The 15,912-nt window shown below is 49.0% G+C and overlaps 1 protein-coding gene across 1 annotated transcript; it reads right to left on the bottom strand.

Annotated features, from left to right (window-relative positions):
• On the bottom strand, positions 11,906-14,535 carry LOC8060081 (putative laccase-5). Its single transcript, XM_002456577.2, has 6 exons — positions 14,340-14,535; positions 14,064-14,215; positions 13,679-13,923; positions 13,431-13,559; positions 12,348-13,295; positions 11,906-12,266 (listed from the first exon to the last, which is right to left on the bottom strand). The coding sequence occupies exons 1-6, from the start codon at positions 14,472-14,474 to the stop codon at positions 12,136-12,138; spliced, it is 1,740 nt and encodes a 579-aa protein (XP_002456622.1). The 5' UTR covers positions 14,475-14,535; the 3' UTR covers positions 11,906-12,135.

The raw sequence follows: 15,912 nt of genomic DNA, 5'->3' as shown, positions 1-15,912 counted from the left end.
TTTAGCTTATGTTGATGCTGAAAAATGTTATTGTTTGTTGATTTGTTGTGGAAGAAAAAACACTGTACTAGTTCAAGCGAACATATAGGTGTACCATATACCATGCACCTATTTGTTTCCAACAAGTGTTGAATTTCTATTTTTCGCCTGATGCTGTTATGTTTAGCTGTGCCGCCTTGCCTGAAATCTGGAGTTCTGCATGTTGGCTAGGAACCTTGGGAATATGACCCTACAGAGTAGTAATCGTCTGGCACAGCATTACTGTATAATCAATGCAAGGCCTTGTTTAGTTGTGAAAAGCTTTTGGATTTTGGCACTGTAGTACTTTCGTTTGTTTGTGGCAAATATTGTCCAATCATAGACTAATTAGGATCAAAAATTCGTCTCGCGATTTACAGGCGAACTGTTCAATAGTTTTTGTTTTCGTTTATATTTAGTGCTTCATGTATGTGCCGCAAGATTCGATGTGACGGGGAATCTTGAAAACTTTTTGATTTTGGGACTGGCCTTGTTTAGTTTCCAAAAAATTTTGCAAAATTTTTTATATTCTCTGTCACATCGAATCTTTAGATATATACATAAAGTATTAAATATAGACAAAAATAAAAACTAATTACACAATTTGGTCAGAATTGACGAGACGAATCTTTTGAGCCCAGTTAGTCCATGATTGGATAATATTTGTCAAATACAAACGAAATTGGTACTATTTATATTTTGCAAAATATTTTGTAAGTAAACAACGCAAGACTGGACTACCGAATCACTTCCTGCAACGCCTGAACCCTGAGCGAGAGCCAGAATAGCCTGCTGGAATACTCGGAGTCGGAGGCTCGGCGCAGACCGTAAAGCAGTACTACCTCTGTTGACCAGCAGCGTATGCCTTTTTTACCAGTAATGCAATGCACCATGTACATGTTCAGCATTATTTTTTTTTTTGCGAAAATGTTCAGCATTATTTATCTGGATCATCTAAATGTGCTCTGAGATTCGTGCTGCTGCACTTCTCTTAACTGTGTTCACACTTCTCCCGACTGTTTCACACATCTCGATGTATATTCAACGGTATAGATAAGCAATGCTCAGCACGTAGACCCTAAAAAATTGCCTTTACTGTAAAGGCACGCAGCCACGCACAGATTTGCATATATGCTGTCCATAATTTCGAACAGATAAAATGCTATAGAAAACTGGTATTCCCTAAGGAATGTAATTTTTTTGAGAAGTCAAACAGTTTAAATTTTAACTAAATTTATATAAAAAATTGCTATAATTCATGATATAAATAAGTATCATTAGATTAGTTATATTTTCATAAATAAATTTTGTTTAGAGACGTAAATACTAATATTATTTACTATAAACTCAATTAAATTTAAGTTAATTTAATCGGTATGAATCTAATAATTGCATTCTTTTATTGACGGATGAAATATAATCATAGTAGTAGTTTTGAATATAGATGGCTCGTCCCGACACGGCATGGCCCGACCAGGCCGGGCCATGAAGAGCACGGCGTGCCACGGGCCGTGCCGAGCTAGGCTTCGTGCCTAGCCGACGGGGCAGGCACGGCCTACTGGGCCAATTTTTGTGTAGGGTCGGGCTGAGAAGCATGCCGGTGCTAGCAGGCACCAGGCTGGGCCGAGGCGCACAGAGAGAGGTAGGGAGGGAAGGGGAGGCCGGGAGTGCAGAGGTAGCTGCGGAAAATTTGAGAGTTTGGAGCCTAGGTAAACCAAGTTTGTCTTATGCGATGCTAATATTGATTCACATATTCAGTTTCAAAAAAAAAATTGATTCACATATTACACCTAAACAAAAGAACAAAAAAGGAAGAAAAAAAGAACTCTGATCTGCTCTGGGCAAAATTGGCACACATCTGCTCTCGGCCTTGGCCACACTAGCATATCGTGATGGCAGGCGCCTTCACCAGGTTTGGTGTTTGAAAGCTGGTGTCTGGCTTGCAATGGAGAATGAATGAATGATGAGCTTTGAGAGCGAGAACAGAGACGTTGCCACATGGGTTTCACATGCCAGGTTCACGTTAACATACAGTTGACGCGCCACACCAGTGCCTAGAGCAGATCAAAGTTCGTTTGGATCACCACCAAATAAAGTTTTGGGTCCCAGATATCAAAATTCTAGAGTTGGTGTCAGGTTTGGGGATTCAAATATCAAAATTGGAGATTTAAGGACCTAAATGACATCATTATGCAAGTTCTGAGACCGCCTGCAAATTTTACTATTCTACAAATCGAAATTGACTATCACGAAAAGGAAAAATAGATATTCAGATTTTCCTCAGCATACATGCCACCCTAGCTCCATCTCAAGCATGAGAGTTGCACTGCAAGAAATATGATGTTACTGTTACGTTTGGACTAGCAATTTCAGGAACTTGGATTTTAATGCCTGTGAAATTAAAACGAAAAGCATTATTGTAAGACGGTGTCCCTAGTGATCCCGCAGCTCCATATACATACCGTGGCTTACATCTGATTCCCGCGAGGTCTCCAGTGTTCAACATTCAACAAATCGGTGCAATAATTTTTTAACCAACGTGTTCTGGCACGTATTTCATTAATTAAGAGGAAGTAGAGAACAACGAACCAACAACGGTAAAAACAACAGGAAACCAAAAGGTTGCCCGCACCTGAAACGAGAAAGCAGGCAAAAAAAAAAAAAAGGAGAAACCAACGCGACCCACGATCGCCGAACAAAGCACAACTACAACAGTACGAGGAGGGATAACAAAACAAAATGCTTAAGAGATGGCCATGCCTTAAATCAGAGCATGCATTCCCTTTCGTGGTTGTGGCAGCTACTGTATATCGCGTTCCTTGATGGTAGTCCCCTCTCCAATTTGAAATTAGGGTCTTGTTTACTTTCTCAATTTTTTTTAAAAGTTTTCAAGATTCTCCGTCACATCGAATTTTGTGGCACATATATAAAACTTTAAATATAGATAACAAATAATTAACTGTACAGTTTACCTTTAATTTGAAAGAACGAATATTTTAAGTCTAATTAGTATATGATTGCACAATATTTGTTAAATATAAACAAAAACGGTACAATATCCATTTTGTAAAAAAAATACAACTAAGGTCTTTTTTGGATGTTGTCGGATTCACCTCAATCCACATATGTTGAAGTGGATTGGGGTGGAATTTAGTTCAAGTTCCACTCCAATTCATCTCAACACATGTGGATTGATGCGAATCCGACTACATCCAAACAAAGTCTAAACAAAAGCTAGAAAACGGAGCTGTCATCGCGACTAGTGTCGAAAACCTCCCATTGAAAGCGTAACTTCATAATGAACTGCACACAAGGTACAAGTAATTAACTTTTGGCTGTGGTGTTTGTAACCCTTCCCGGTCACTTTGGCTCCTCGCCGTAGTGTGCTGGGAACTCTTGTTTGTTCGCTGTTTGTTTCCCTCTTAATGAAAAACGGGTGAATGACCCGATCGCGAAAAAAAAGGTACAAGTACATTATTACTCTTGTGTAGTGCAGCTAACGATAAACCTGTAGAACTCTTGCATTGTCATGAACTGGTGAGTTGGTTGCATTTCAGTATGTATTCATGGTTGATTTACTATCGTTTATCTGTGTGCTTTTAATGAAAAGCCAACAGTCCTTTGGAACTGCATAAACCTATGATCGTCTCGCATCAGGGAGCAGCAGCGCTTGGCCGCACAGGTTACTGCTGGCTACAGCAAGATGCAGAGAGATACCCTCGACAAGGGGAAGGATGTCTGAAGGCGCAACAGCGTCCGCCTTTGCTTTCCTAATCACCATCTTTAACAGCACCCCCATCCACGGTTAAATCCGTAGTCTCAGCAACGGCTAGCTCTGCATCAAGAAGGGCCGTGCGTGCAGAAGGCCAACAAACCGAGCATTAGGCTACCCTGCAATGACTATAACTTGTACAAAAGTACAAAACCACAACCATTTTTGTCTGTCAGGATTGAAACACTAACGTTTACTTCTACAGTTTGCCTCAGCAAGCCATATCATGGCTGAGTAAGCCTAGGTTTTTTATGCACATAAACTGAAATAGTAGCACTGATGACGACGATGAAAACAAGAATATTTATTTGTTTACGTACACGAATGATGTGGTCTGCAATTGATGTCTGTCCTCCTCGAAATTCTTTGTTAATTTTTTTTAGCATTCCACCGAAACAGTACATGTCGGATATGGATGAAGTCTCCGGAAGGGCCGGCTTTGCGGTACAAAGCACAGAGGCATCCATCCAGGAGCCGTATGCAGGCGGCCGTGCTGGGCCTCTGCGGGCTTTTGCATCGAGACAGTGCGCGAGGTGGGGGTCCTGCGTCGTGCATCCTCTCTGTTGGCTTACACCGGGGTTGGTTTACCTGCTGCAAAGGCCTACCTAGGGAGCGAGGAGAGGACTCGCGCTCCACCAGTCCACCTCCACAGCCCGGATCGCAGGACCACTGCCATGGCAGCCACTGCGCGCGCGCCGGTGCAGCTGATGATCCTGCGCCGCATGCAATGCAATGCGATGCAAGCGTTAGTAGCATGGCAGGGTGAGCGGGCATGGGTCCCTGGCATCTTCAGCATCGATGGATCGCTGAAGCAAACCCGCCCCGACGTAAGAGGAGCAGCGTGTTAGGTTTGTTTAAGGGCGAGAAGCAGAGCAAGAAGAGGAAGCATGGGAAGGGGAATATGCGTGGCAGCAATGCAAAAACTGGTGCCGTAATCTATAGGCATACTAGGTCAGAGCTAGGCCTCCCAAAGAATTGTATCTCTCCTGTCAATTGACAGAGGTCATTGGCTCATTGCAGATGCAAGGATGGACGATGATGACGCTTACTACAGCTAATACTGGTGCCCTGGAATGGATGAACAGTGGTTTGGGATGCTCATAGTAGATGACTGTAGAGGACCGGTCGTCGTAGCCTGCTTGCTAGTATATGTATCGTAGTAACTACTAGACGCGCAGATGAATGTATGATCCCTGAGCTGAGAGGGATTGCCCCAATTGCAATTGGACCAAGTGGGAGGAAGCGGTGGCGTGCAGGCCATAGCCTACAGCCGGGACAGGAGCGCTCAGATACGGAGGCGTCGTTTTGGGAGTAAATTATGCAGCGCGTCAGCAAACCCCGCCCCGGCCTCGGGAGTCCGCCAGCAGCAACGTCTTCCCGGCGCGGGGAATGGTCGTGTTGCAGCCAGCGTCTGTCGCCCCGTTTCCCTCCCTCCTCTTTTGGCTCCTCCTACAACCTTCGGCCTTGACTACTGTTACATCATGCCATTATGGTAACTCCAGATAAATTACAGTAAGAATTATCCGTAAAACCCTGTCAGTGTCAATCCGTATGCTTATGGGTCAGCATCGGCGATCCGACACATGCATTTGGCAGTGAGAAGCGGTAGCAACTGGTGATAATTTTCTGGCCGCTTTTTCAGGATTACGGATTACCGTACAGGGGGGAAATCGTAAAGAAATAGCAGAGCAACAGTGGAATCGCACTCCGATGAGGAATCACCGCACGGCATCGAGGAGGAGGAGCCAGACAATGGGCTCAGAGCCTCAGGCGCACAGTTACCAGCACGAAGCTAAACAGCTTAAGTTCCTGTATACTAGATGCTCATCACATAGTCACATGCTCACATTACATTGGAATAGCAGAAACGCCCAGCACTTGCCGTGATCATCTAGTAGTTAGCCTGCATAGCTCTGCTCCAAATGGAACAACAATACAGGTTCAAGTGCTGAAAGAGCAAGACTACAAGAGCAGAAAACAAGAAGAAGAAGAAAAAATCTTCTCTTTACACAAGGTTCTTGATTCCTAATTAAACGAGCAGACGGGGATCGAGCATCTTGACGTTGCTCGGCTGCTGCTGCTGCTCCTCCTCCTCAGCTTGCTTGCATCCTGCATGCGGCGCCGCAGCCTCTGTGCCCCCACGTCAGGACACTCAGGCGTACTCGCGCCAGCACACCAGCATCGTGACGCACCGGCGCATGATGTAGAACCGCGCGCGCTGCTCCTTGACGAGCCGCGCGCACCGCCCGGAGAAGGATCGGCCCTTGCCGCCGTCGCCGCCCATGGCGGCCTTGCCGCCGCTCCTCTTCCTGAACAGCCTGCACGGCTTCTCCTCGGCTGCTGCAAAGAGCTCCATGGATGGACGGAGGGCGTCTTCCCTTCTCGCCAGGGGGAAGAGCGAGGATGATTATCAGTAGAAGAGTGAGATGAGTGAGTGAGTGAGCTGTGTGATCTGCTGTATGCGGAGGAATCGCATAGCCGGTTATATAGTGGAGCCTTGGTGCGTGGCTGTAGCCGCCCGCCCCCAAGTAAAAGGACCCACTTGATGTTGTATATGCAGGGTTTTTGCTGTTCGGAGTTCACGCTCGTTTTTTCATTTTCTAATTCTGCAGCCTTTCTGACCTGACCTCGGCGGTGCGCTGCCGCTACATCTTTTGCCCTGCCTCGTTCCCATGGGGACAATTTTTCTCATATCGCTTGTCTTCTCTTAATAATATTATTATTATTTTGCCGAATACGTGGACTTGGAGGAGCAAACAAACTGTCGGAGAAATGACAAGCCTGCAGATTTAGGTCACTTCCAATATTGACACAAAAGAACCACTCAACTGAATCGATTTTTTTTTTTTTTGCTTTTTTTAAAAAAAGTAGGGATTGAACAGTAAACTTGACTAGCGAAGCCACAGACGCATGGCATTGGCATGTTCATGCATGCAATGCAGCATGCAGATATTCAAACTTTCAGACACGCACGATTGCACGAAGCAGGCAGCCGCCCCTCAGGCGGCCAGGCCCCCACACGCACACGGGGAGACGCACGGGCACGGGCAGTGCAGAACCGCAGAGCAGCTGATGTCTCTGTGTCCGTCGCCGTCCGTCCCCTCCCCGTGCGTGGGCCGCCGTGGCCCGTGCGGGAGGTCAAAAGCTCGCTCGCGGAGCCCCAAACCTTTGCCTGCATTGGGTAGGAGTAGTACAGGTAAAGCCACCCAGCCCAGGCAGGTTTAATTGGTCAGGTCGCTCGCACCCGCACGGACGCGCCGCCCGTGCACACCACACCATAGCGCGATGCATGCGATCGCTTCTCCCTTGAGCGCCGGCGGCACCCTGAGGCGCCCCCGTCCGTGCCTCCTCGCAAGTCGCAAAGCCTGCATCACGATCACGAGCGGGCGACCGGCCGGCCCGTCGTGCCGTGCGTCGCGACGACGGAGCTCGCGGCCGTACGTGCGTGGGGGGATGGGGTTCGCTGTTCGCAGCGCAATGCGTGGGCCGTGGAGGTGGGGGTGGGGCGGTCCGCAGCGGGAGCCGAGTGGCGTCAGCTTTACACTGTAGCGCGCGAACCGAGCTGGCACGGCAGCGAGGCGGGCAGACTGGCGCGGTGGTGGACCGGGCGGCCGGTTGGGGTGGGGGGGCTGGGGCTCCCATCCCAGCCGCAGCGGCAGCGGCAGCAGGAGCACCAGCTGCCGCGCTCGCTCGGCTCGGCTCGGCTCGGCTACAGGCGCAGTGGAGTCCTCCTCATCCTTCGCCTCGGGAAGGCGGCGATGGACGGGCGGTCGGCCACCCTGGCCACAGCGCGGCCGAGACGTGGGCGGGCCCTCGCGCCCTCGTAGCTACATGACGCCGTCGTCGTCGGGGTCAAAACCAACAGCGTACCCGCACACACGTACACTGCCTCAACCGGAACCAACGGCGGCTATCAGCCGTTTTCTGCACCCATGCGCGCTGAGGTTTTTTTTCTTCTTCTTTTGGCACGGAACGGCAGCTATCAGCCGTTTTCTGCTCCGGTGCCCCGGTCCAAGAAGAAGAAATAGAGTTGCTGCATGGGGCACAGCTTCTGTCTGCCATGTGATGCTGGAGAGATCCATGCATCCAGAGGCACTTGCCGAGAGATGATCATTGATTAAAGCCCCGATTGGGCCAAACGGGTATGATGGTTTGCTGAGTGGACCGGTCAAAGATACAACGTGCATGGCCCGGGACGCCGGATTTTTTCCCCCTCCCTCCCTTTTCTTTTTCTTTTTCAGTGGAAGCAAGGACAAATACTGTCTGATATACTACTCCTTTCATTCGGAAAAAAAAAATCGTTACTTGCTTCCGATTCCGATCGTGCAGCGATGGAGACCGAGAGCATGCATGCATTACTCGAGATGCTTTACTCCGTAGCTTCCTGACGTGGTGTCTGTCTCCATCACTGGCGTGTTTGTCTTCGTCCCTGCCGATCAGCGCCATTTTTGGAGGTGGCTGCCTCTCTGACCCACCTGCCCTACGTACGGACACACTGTGCGACGCAGCACTAGTCACTCCTCGCGGCGACGCCTCACGTCATACCGATCAGGAACTCAGGTCTCTGATATGGGAAAAATACGTCTCTGATACGGGAAAAATGCCACGAAGATACGCGCGCGTACGTGCACGCGAGAAAAAGGCCGGGGCACGGCGCCCTGCATGCACGGCGACGACACTGTGCGAGCGACTGTACAGTACCTGACAGGTCTACACCTACACGTTTCCGGGTCAGAGTATACAGTGCGCGCGTGCGTGAGAGGCGAATGGAAGAAGGATACCGGCACGCGCGTATAGTACACACATCCGCTCGAGCATGCAACAGTGTCGCCCTGTACATACTCTACAGTGCCACTGTACACCCGCACAGCAAAAAAAAATTTGCTTGCGCTCCAGCTGCGATCCACGACAGGGTCTGATGATCGGGCGGTGTTTCTCGGCAGTGTTTGGCGCTCTGCGTGCCCCTCTTTTTTGACTCTTTCGCAGGCGAGAACCGAGAAAGCAAGCAACGCGGCGCGCCGCGCGACGCCAACAGTTTACACGTGTGTGATCGCGCCACGCCGGTGCCTGAATATTGGCGAAAAGAGACGCGGCAGCAAAATCTCTGTCTGCCACATCATGTGTTGCTTCTAAACTCCATGCGTGCGAGAGGAGCTCATCGTCGTCATACGCACCATGGATCTCCCGTAAAATACAAGTCAAGAAGAACAAGAATTCGCAGGAGTTTGTTGGATGTAGCTTTATATTAATTACTTTGACATGTATTACAGTCGATCGCTTAATTAGGTGAAACCGTCCGATCGAATCGTCGCTTTATTCGATCACGCCTGCACGTACCAAAGCTCGTCGTGTTGCCTTGGAGCTCAAGTGTGTGTGCATCATCATTTCTAGGAGTAGTGTGTAACTTGTTCCTCTGGATTCCTATAGATGCCTCCGACGTGGCCTCAATGACTCAATCTCGCAACTCGCATAAAGCAGGGCAAGACAGGTTCAGGTATTCAAAACCTCTAAGATAATTTAGCAAAGAGAAATTGGAACGTAGATACAACTTACTACTTCTGTAGTTACCGAAATAATCCAACACCTCTTTTTTAAGTTCGCTTGTACTATATATATTGCTGTAGAAAGTTATTCATATGGTGCTAGGTCTTAGTCCACCCCATGATGTCCAAAAACTTATTTAATAATTGGTATAACTTGAGAGATAAAAGTTTCAGATCCTTTTTTTACAAGTGCAGCAACAATATGTTGATCTATTTGGCTATTGTGAAACACTTTTTTTTGAGCGGGGTAGAGAACGTGACAATGTGTTTTTCACATCTTCTTTTTTCATATTTGAATTACGTGATGGTTTTGTAAAATTAGTTTGCTCGCTGTAGTGTGATGAATTATAATAAATTGTCCCATACCTCTCGAAGTCAGATGCTATCCTATTATTAAATAAAATTGTCAAGAAGACTAGAGCAGGCAGACCGCCGTTTGTTGAGTTGCTCGATCCTGATTCCCCTTTGGAAATCGCATGTGACCCCGGACCCTAATCTATTACTTGTGCAATTGTACTGGTACTAATAGTACGCTTTCACTGTCGCGGTTTTATTAGGTTTTGTCCAGTGAGTATCCAACGAATTAGGCATCTAGGCTGATGTTTTTTTGTAAGTAATTTAATGAAGGCATGTGCAGGTAACCAAATGCCCATAGTTTAGCTGAGTTTTTTTTTTAGCTGAGTTCGGGACTGTTACAATAGCGATTAACGGCAATCACAGTAGACGTATTACTTTATATATAGATACTGTGACAATAGACTGATGGTGCTTTGTATATACAAGTTCAGTAGTTTCTGTACCGCCATGCGCAACAAGACAAGGTGTGTGTTAGTTAATGGTCCCATGCTACAGCTTGTCGAGCTAAGCTATGGGATGAACAGCCGCTGGTAGACGCGATTGCGGCAAGAATACCAACCTGGAAGGCAGGCATGCTGACAAATGCTGGCCGGGTACTGCTGACCAAGGTGACGCTCTCGGCTATACCTGTGCACACAAGCATCGCCTGCTGTTTGTCTGCGTGGGCCATGGACCAGATAGACAAGCGTCGTCGTGCTTTCCTGTGGGCCGGGACTTCAACCGTAGCAGGTGGCAAGTGTAAAGTGGCTTGGCCGATCGTGTGCAGGCCAAAAGACTTGGGAGGTCTAGGGGTCTTGGACCTCAGATTCTTCGGTTTTGCGCTACGCCTTCGTTGGGAGTGGCTGGCAAAGACATCTACGCAGGCAACCTGGTTGAAGCTCCCGTCCAGGGTCGAGAAGGAGGTCGCGGCCATGGCATCCGCCAGCATGCGGGTGGCCGTTGGCGATGGGATTTCCACGCGTCTCTGGACGGACTCCTGGACTGCGGTCGGTCCTCTCTGCAGCTACGCTCCGAACCTCTTCGCGGCCATCTCGGCGTCCGGGAAGAAAAGGTCAGTCCGGGATGGCCTTCTCCAGGATCGTTGGATAAGGGATATTACAGGTGCGCCAACGGTGCAAGTGCTGTGCAAGTACCTCAGAGTCTGGAACGTCCTGCGCGGTGTTGTTCTAGAGCCGCTTCGGGCGGATCGCTTCATTTGGTCCTGGAACGCAGACGGAGCATACTCCGCATCGTCAGCCTACAGGGCCTTCTTTGTAGGCTCCTCGTCACTGCCTGGAGCTAAAGAACTTTGGAAGACGGAGGCCCCAACTCGTGTCAAGTTCTTCTTCTGGCTGGCGGTTCACCGAAGGCTTTGGACGGCCGATCGACGGAAAAGACATGGTTTGCAGCCTGATGATACTTGTGCCCTCTGCGGTCAAGAAGCTGAAACCTGTGATCACCTACTAGCCGGCTGTGTACTGGCCAGGGAGCTTTGGTTTGCAGTTCTTGCGCCCCTGGGCGTCTCTGCGCTAGTACCGGTGACGAACACCTGGCTAATCGATTGGTGGCTGCGCAACAGGATAGCCCTTCTAGGTGATCTCCGACCGGCATTTGACTGCTTGGTGTTGCTTGTCGCTTGGATCCTATGGAAGGAAAGGAATGCAAGGACGTTCAACCAGGAAGCCTGTAATGTCCAGGAACTACTCTCAAAGCTCCTGTGTGAAGCGCAAGACTGGGTCGGGGCTGGCTTCGTCTCACTCTCTGTCTTGCCTCAACTGTCGCTTTTAAACAATGCTTTGTAATCTCTGCTTGTTGTTCCTCAGTAGCTAGGTTCCTTCTGGTTTCAAGCTGGCTACTCGCCGGCTTGCTTTGTCAACTCTCTGTAAACGTTTTCTCTCTTAATGAAATACGGGTGAATGGTCCGATCGTGAAAAAAAAAGTAATAAAATGGTAGACTGGCATTGGCAATGGCAGCATGATGTTCATGTACTCCAATTGTTCAGTTAGTCCCATTGTGGTAGGTAACAAATATAATATACGGCCGGGTATACTGGCATCAAACTTTTTTTGCCAGATGGATTCAGATATTCAATACAGAGACATAAAAAAATAACACTAGGATTAGTAACACAACTCATGACATACCGACATCGTTTGTATTTGACCATGTGAACACACCATACCTTATATATATCTAAAAAAAAATGTGAGCACACCAGTGCTGAATGTTCAGAAAGGGGTTAAGAAAAGATTAACAGGAGAACAAACATTGTTACATTTTATTATGTTTCAAAAGAGGGATTTGTAAGCGGACCGCAAAATCCCAAGCACTTGCCAAAAATCGGCACACTGCAATTAAATATCCCAGACCAAATTGTTTCAAACATCGTAAGAAAGTACGCAGACGTGCACCAAAACCTTGTTAAATGCCCATCTACCCCCCCTCGGATGATGAACGATCAGTCATCAGCATTTTGGAAGATCGGATGGCGGGGGCAACATCTTCTGATTCGGCAGCGGGCCGTCGTTGACAAGCCACGCCATGGACAGGCCCCAGCTCAGGTGCACGTCGAAGTGGCAATGCATCAGCCACACCCCTGCCAGACGACGCAACCAAAGTCAGCACAGGTGCGAGCATGCAGCATGTCAGACGGATCGTCCACAGGCGTAAAGATTACCCGGGTTGTCGGCGAGGAAGCGGACGGCGACCCAGCCGGCGGTGGGCACGCTGATGGTGTTCCGCTCCACGGGGTCGGCGAGGTTGTAGTTGGGCGGGTCGTTCACCGGGTCGAAGTTGCCGAACCCCTGTCCGACGACGAAGAAGTCGTAGCCGTGCAAGTGCAGCGGGTGGCTCTCGGCGCCCTGGATGCTGGTGCCCTGCAGCACCAGCTCCACGGAGGTGTTGAACCTGAGCGGCACCACCCGGGTGCCGTGCTGCACGAACGTGTTGTTGGGCGGGGTCCCCGTGTAGTTGAAGGGGTGCGGCGGGGTGGTGGGGAAGTCGGCGAGGAGCACGCCGGCGTAGCGGCGCTGGTAGTGCGCCTCGAGGAGCGCGGTCCGGGGCCGGAAGAAGGAGTTGTTGTTGATGGACGCCGCGAACTTGGTGCCGTTGGGGCCCTGGCACGTCTGGTTGGACGGGCACGGGTCCGTGCCGAGCCCCACGGTGAAGAGCAGGTGCCGGTCCACCGCCGCCGGCACTTGCGCCGGGTACTGCGCGCTGTTCAGGCTGCGGAAGTTGCGCGAGAAGTTGGTCACCGCGCCGGTGTCGTTGTACAGCGGCAGGGCCGGCAGGGGCAAGGGCGGCAGCGTCGTCGTCGTCGGGGCGTACTCGAGGACGGCGGCCGCGGTGGTGTTGTCGAACGTGCCCTGCGTGTTGGTGTAGGGCGCGATCGCCATGGCGTAGGCCGGGGAGGCCGGGTTTGGAGGCGTCGTCAGGAGCACGTTCATGGTCTGCCCCGGCGAGATGACGAGCGTGTTCACGGTGAATGGCTTGACGTAGTTGGCGTCCGCCTCGACGACGGTGAGCGTGTGGTTTGCGATGCCGAAGAAGAGCTCGTCGTTGAGCGCGGAGTTGATGAGCCGGAGCATGTACGTCCTCCCGGGCTTTACCTTCAGCTTGTACGTGTCTGTTTTTGATGCAAAAATCATAAGGCTTTCTTGATCTTCATCCCATTACTTTTTTTTTTTAAAAAAAAACAACATGTAAATAGAAGTAAAAGCAATGGGCCTAATTTAGTCCTTCTGAAGAAAGGAAATGTTACCTTTAGAGGAGCAGTTATATGTCGGGCCTGGAAGCCCATTGAAGGTGTAGGCATCGGAGACGTTTGGGCCGCCGCCAGTTTGCAGGGCCTGGTTGATGACGGCCTCGGTGTCCGCATTGAACCATTCACCTGCAAAGAATTCACACATTACCAAAAGGTTTCCCCGTCCAGACGCCTCGGATCACTCCTCCAGAGTGAGGGATTGATGCAGACTAGCCCAGCGAGCAGAGAGGCGTTACGTTACCGACCGAAGAGGATGGGCACCTCCTTGTAGGGGCGCGGGAACGGGTAGCCCTCGCCGCGCTTGGGGAGGATGACGAGCGGGCCGTAGAGGTGCACGCGCAGCCAGGAGAAGTGCGCGTGCCACCACAGCGTCCCGCGCTGCCCCGTGATGGTGAAGTCGTACACGTAGCTCTGCCCGCCCTGGATCGGGCACTGCGTGATGTACGCCGGCCCGTCCGCCCACCCGTTGCGCAGCTGCCGGACGCCGTGCCTGCAATAATACGTACATGAGTACATCGATCGATCACATGCATGTACCATGTTCCACGCACGCACGCAGGCCAGTGGAGACGCCGGCGGCAGAGTGCTGCTATGTCGACGTCGTCCTGACGATGATACGATCTTGCTTACCAGTGGAACGAGACATTGTAGTTGATGTGGTTGTGAACCTTGACCACGAGACGGTCGCCTTCCCGCACGACCAGCTTCGGCCCCGGGAACTGCCCGTTCACCGTCGGGATGCTCTTGGTCACGCACAGCCGTGTCACGTTCGTCATTTGCACCTGCACCGCACAAATAATCAAAGCCAAGCGCATGAGTACTACGTGGCACGCACCAATACTAGTGAGAACTTAAGTGCGAGCCACCAATACTCGTGCGCGCGCGAGAGAGTATGTAGTTGTGTACGTTGAACGTGTAGTAATGGGTGTCGCCGGCTGCGAGGCCCGGCAAGGCGAGGAGGACGGCGAAGGCGAGGAAGGGACATGCGGAGAAGACGGCAGCGGCTTGGCCGCCTCGCCGGAGGCCATGACGCGAGCCCATTCTCTGATGACAACCGCTCCGCCCTGCTTCTTATGTGTGTTTGCGCTTTGAAGCAAGTGAAGTGGTGTGCACTTTGCTATGGAATAAGTGCTGGGTTCTATATAGGCGCCATGATGGCCGCCGCCCTGGTTCGTGGCCTGCATGGTAGGAGGTCACAGCACGGTGGTGGTTGGCCTAGTTGGTGGAAGCAAATAGAAAAACTTGTCCTTGGGCCACTAGCTCGTTGCTCCTTCTTTAGGCTTTAGCTCTGCCTCTCGGCAAGGCCCTTTATTGGCATGTGGGTTTGGTTGAGTTGAAAGCCTGTTCATTTTCCTCGTTTAGTTGTTCCTTACTACAAGCAGTGTCGGAGCCTGACATAAAATCAACGGGGGCAGATTGGCTTTGATAGTATACCGAAAATTCTAGGGTAAAAACAATGTTTTCAGCAAATCACAGCTCAATATATATACTGCATTGCTAGTTTACTACAGTTCCAACAGTGGCTAGCTATAGAATTCAGAGCAAGGGTGATCCATATCTGTCATATGCCAACTGATAGGGTGTTCCGTATGCAATCTTCATGATATTATAGACAGCAAATGACTTGAGAGGTCGTGAGAATTGCTCCTAGATAGCCGAATGGGTAAAACACAACTTGGTTAGTGGGAATCAAACAAGAATCGTTTCCTCATTTACACAAAAGAGGTTAGATTTTTATAAGAATTCAAGTGCTTGTTGCAGTATCTTTGGTTGCAAAAGTACAATTTCCTAGTAATGAACTAGCTATGATATGTTTTCAGCGATTTACTATTCCCTCCGTTTTAATTCAAATATTACTTTCTTTGATAATTAATTCTAAAAAAATTATATTGGCTGTAATATAGAATTTATACTTTTAGATTTACTATAAGAAATACTTAATAATAATGTTGTGAAATCATATGACTATTTGTATTTAATGGATGGTCAAAGTTAGAAATATTTGACTTATGGTAAACCTAATACGAATGTAAAAAAGGAAGGAGTATATCACTAGTAACAAATAATAAATGAGCTCAGAATAGACATGTATGTAGAATTATACTCCCTCCGTTTCTAAATAACCGTTGTTTACGCTTTGAGAAACAACTTTAATTACATATATATTAAAAAAATATTAATATTTATGGTACATAATTAGTATTATTAGAAAGATCTTTAAATTTAGTTTTTTAATAATTTTATTTAAAGTTATAAATGCTGCATATATTTTCTACAAATCAAGTTAAACTTATGACACGTACATCAACAACAACAATTAAATAGGGATGAGCGAGTACGTTACTCCCGGTCCACTTTTCACCGATGAAGCTATAACAAATTACTACTTCAGACAAGAAATCATTACAAGAAGGTGAAATATCAATTCTAATTGGAACATATGGAGCACTCGCTTTAAGTTGACCTTTTCTGTCAGCTT

The sequence above is a fragment of the Sorghum bicolor genome, chromosome 3 (genome assembly GCF_000003195.3).
Source record: "Sorghum bicolor cultivar BTx623 chromosome 3, Sorghum_bicolor_NCBIv3, whole genome shotgun sequence".
Lineage (NCBI taxonomy): Eukaryota > Viridiplantae > Streptophyta > Magnoliopsida > Poales > Poaceae > Sorghum > Sorghum bicolor.
The sequence above is the reverse complement of the archived record's forward strand: the minus strand, read 5'-3'. Positions and strand labels throughout refer to the sequence as shown.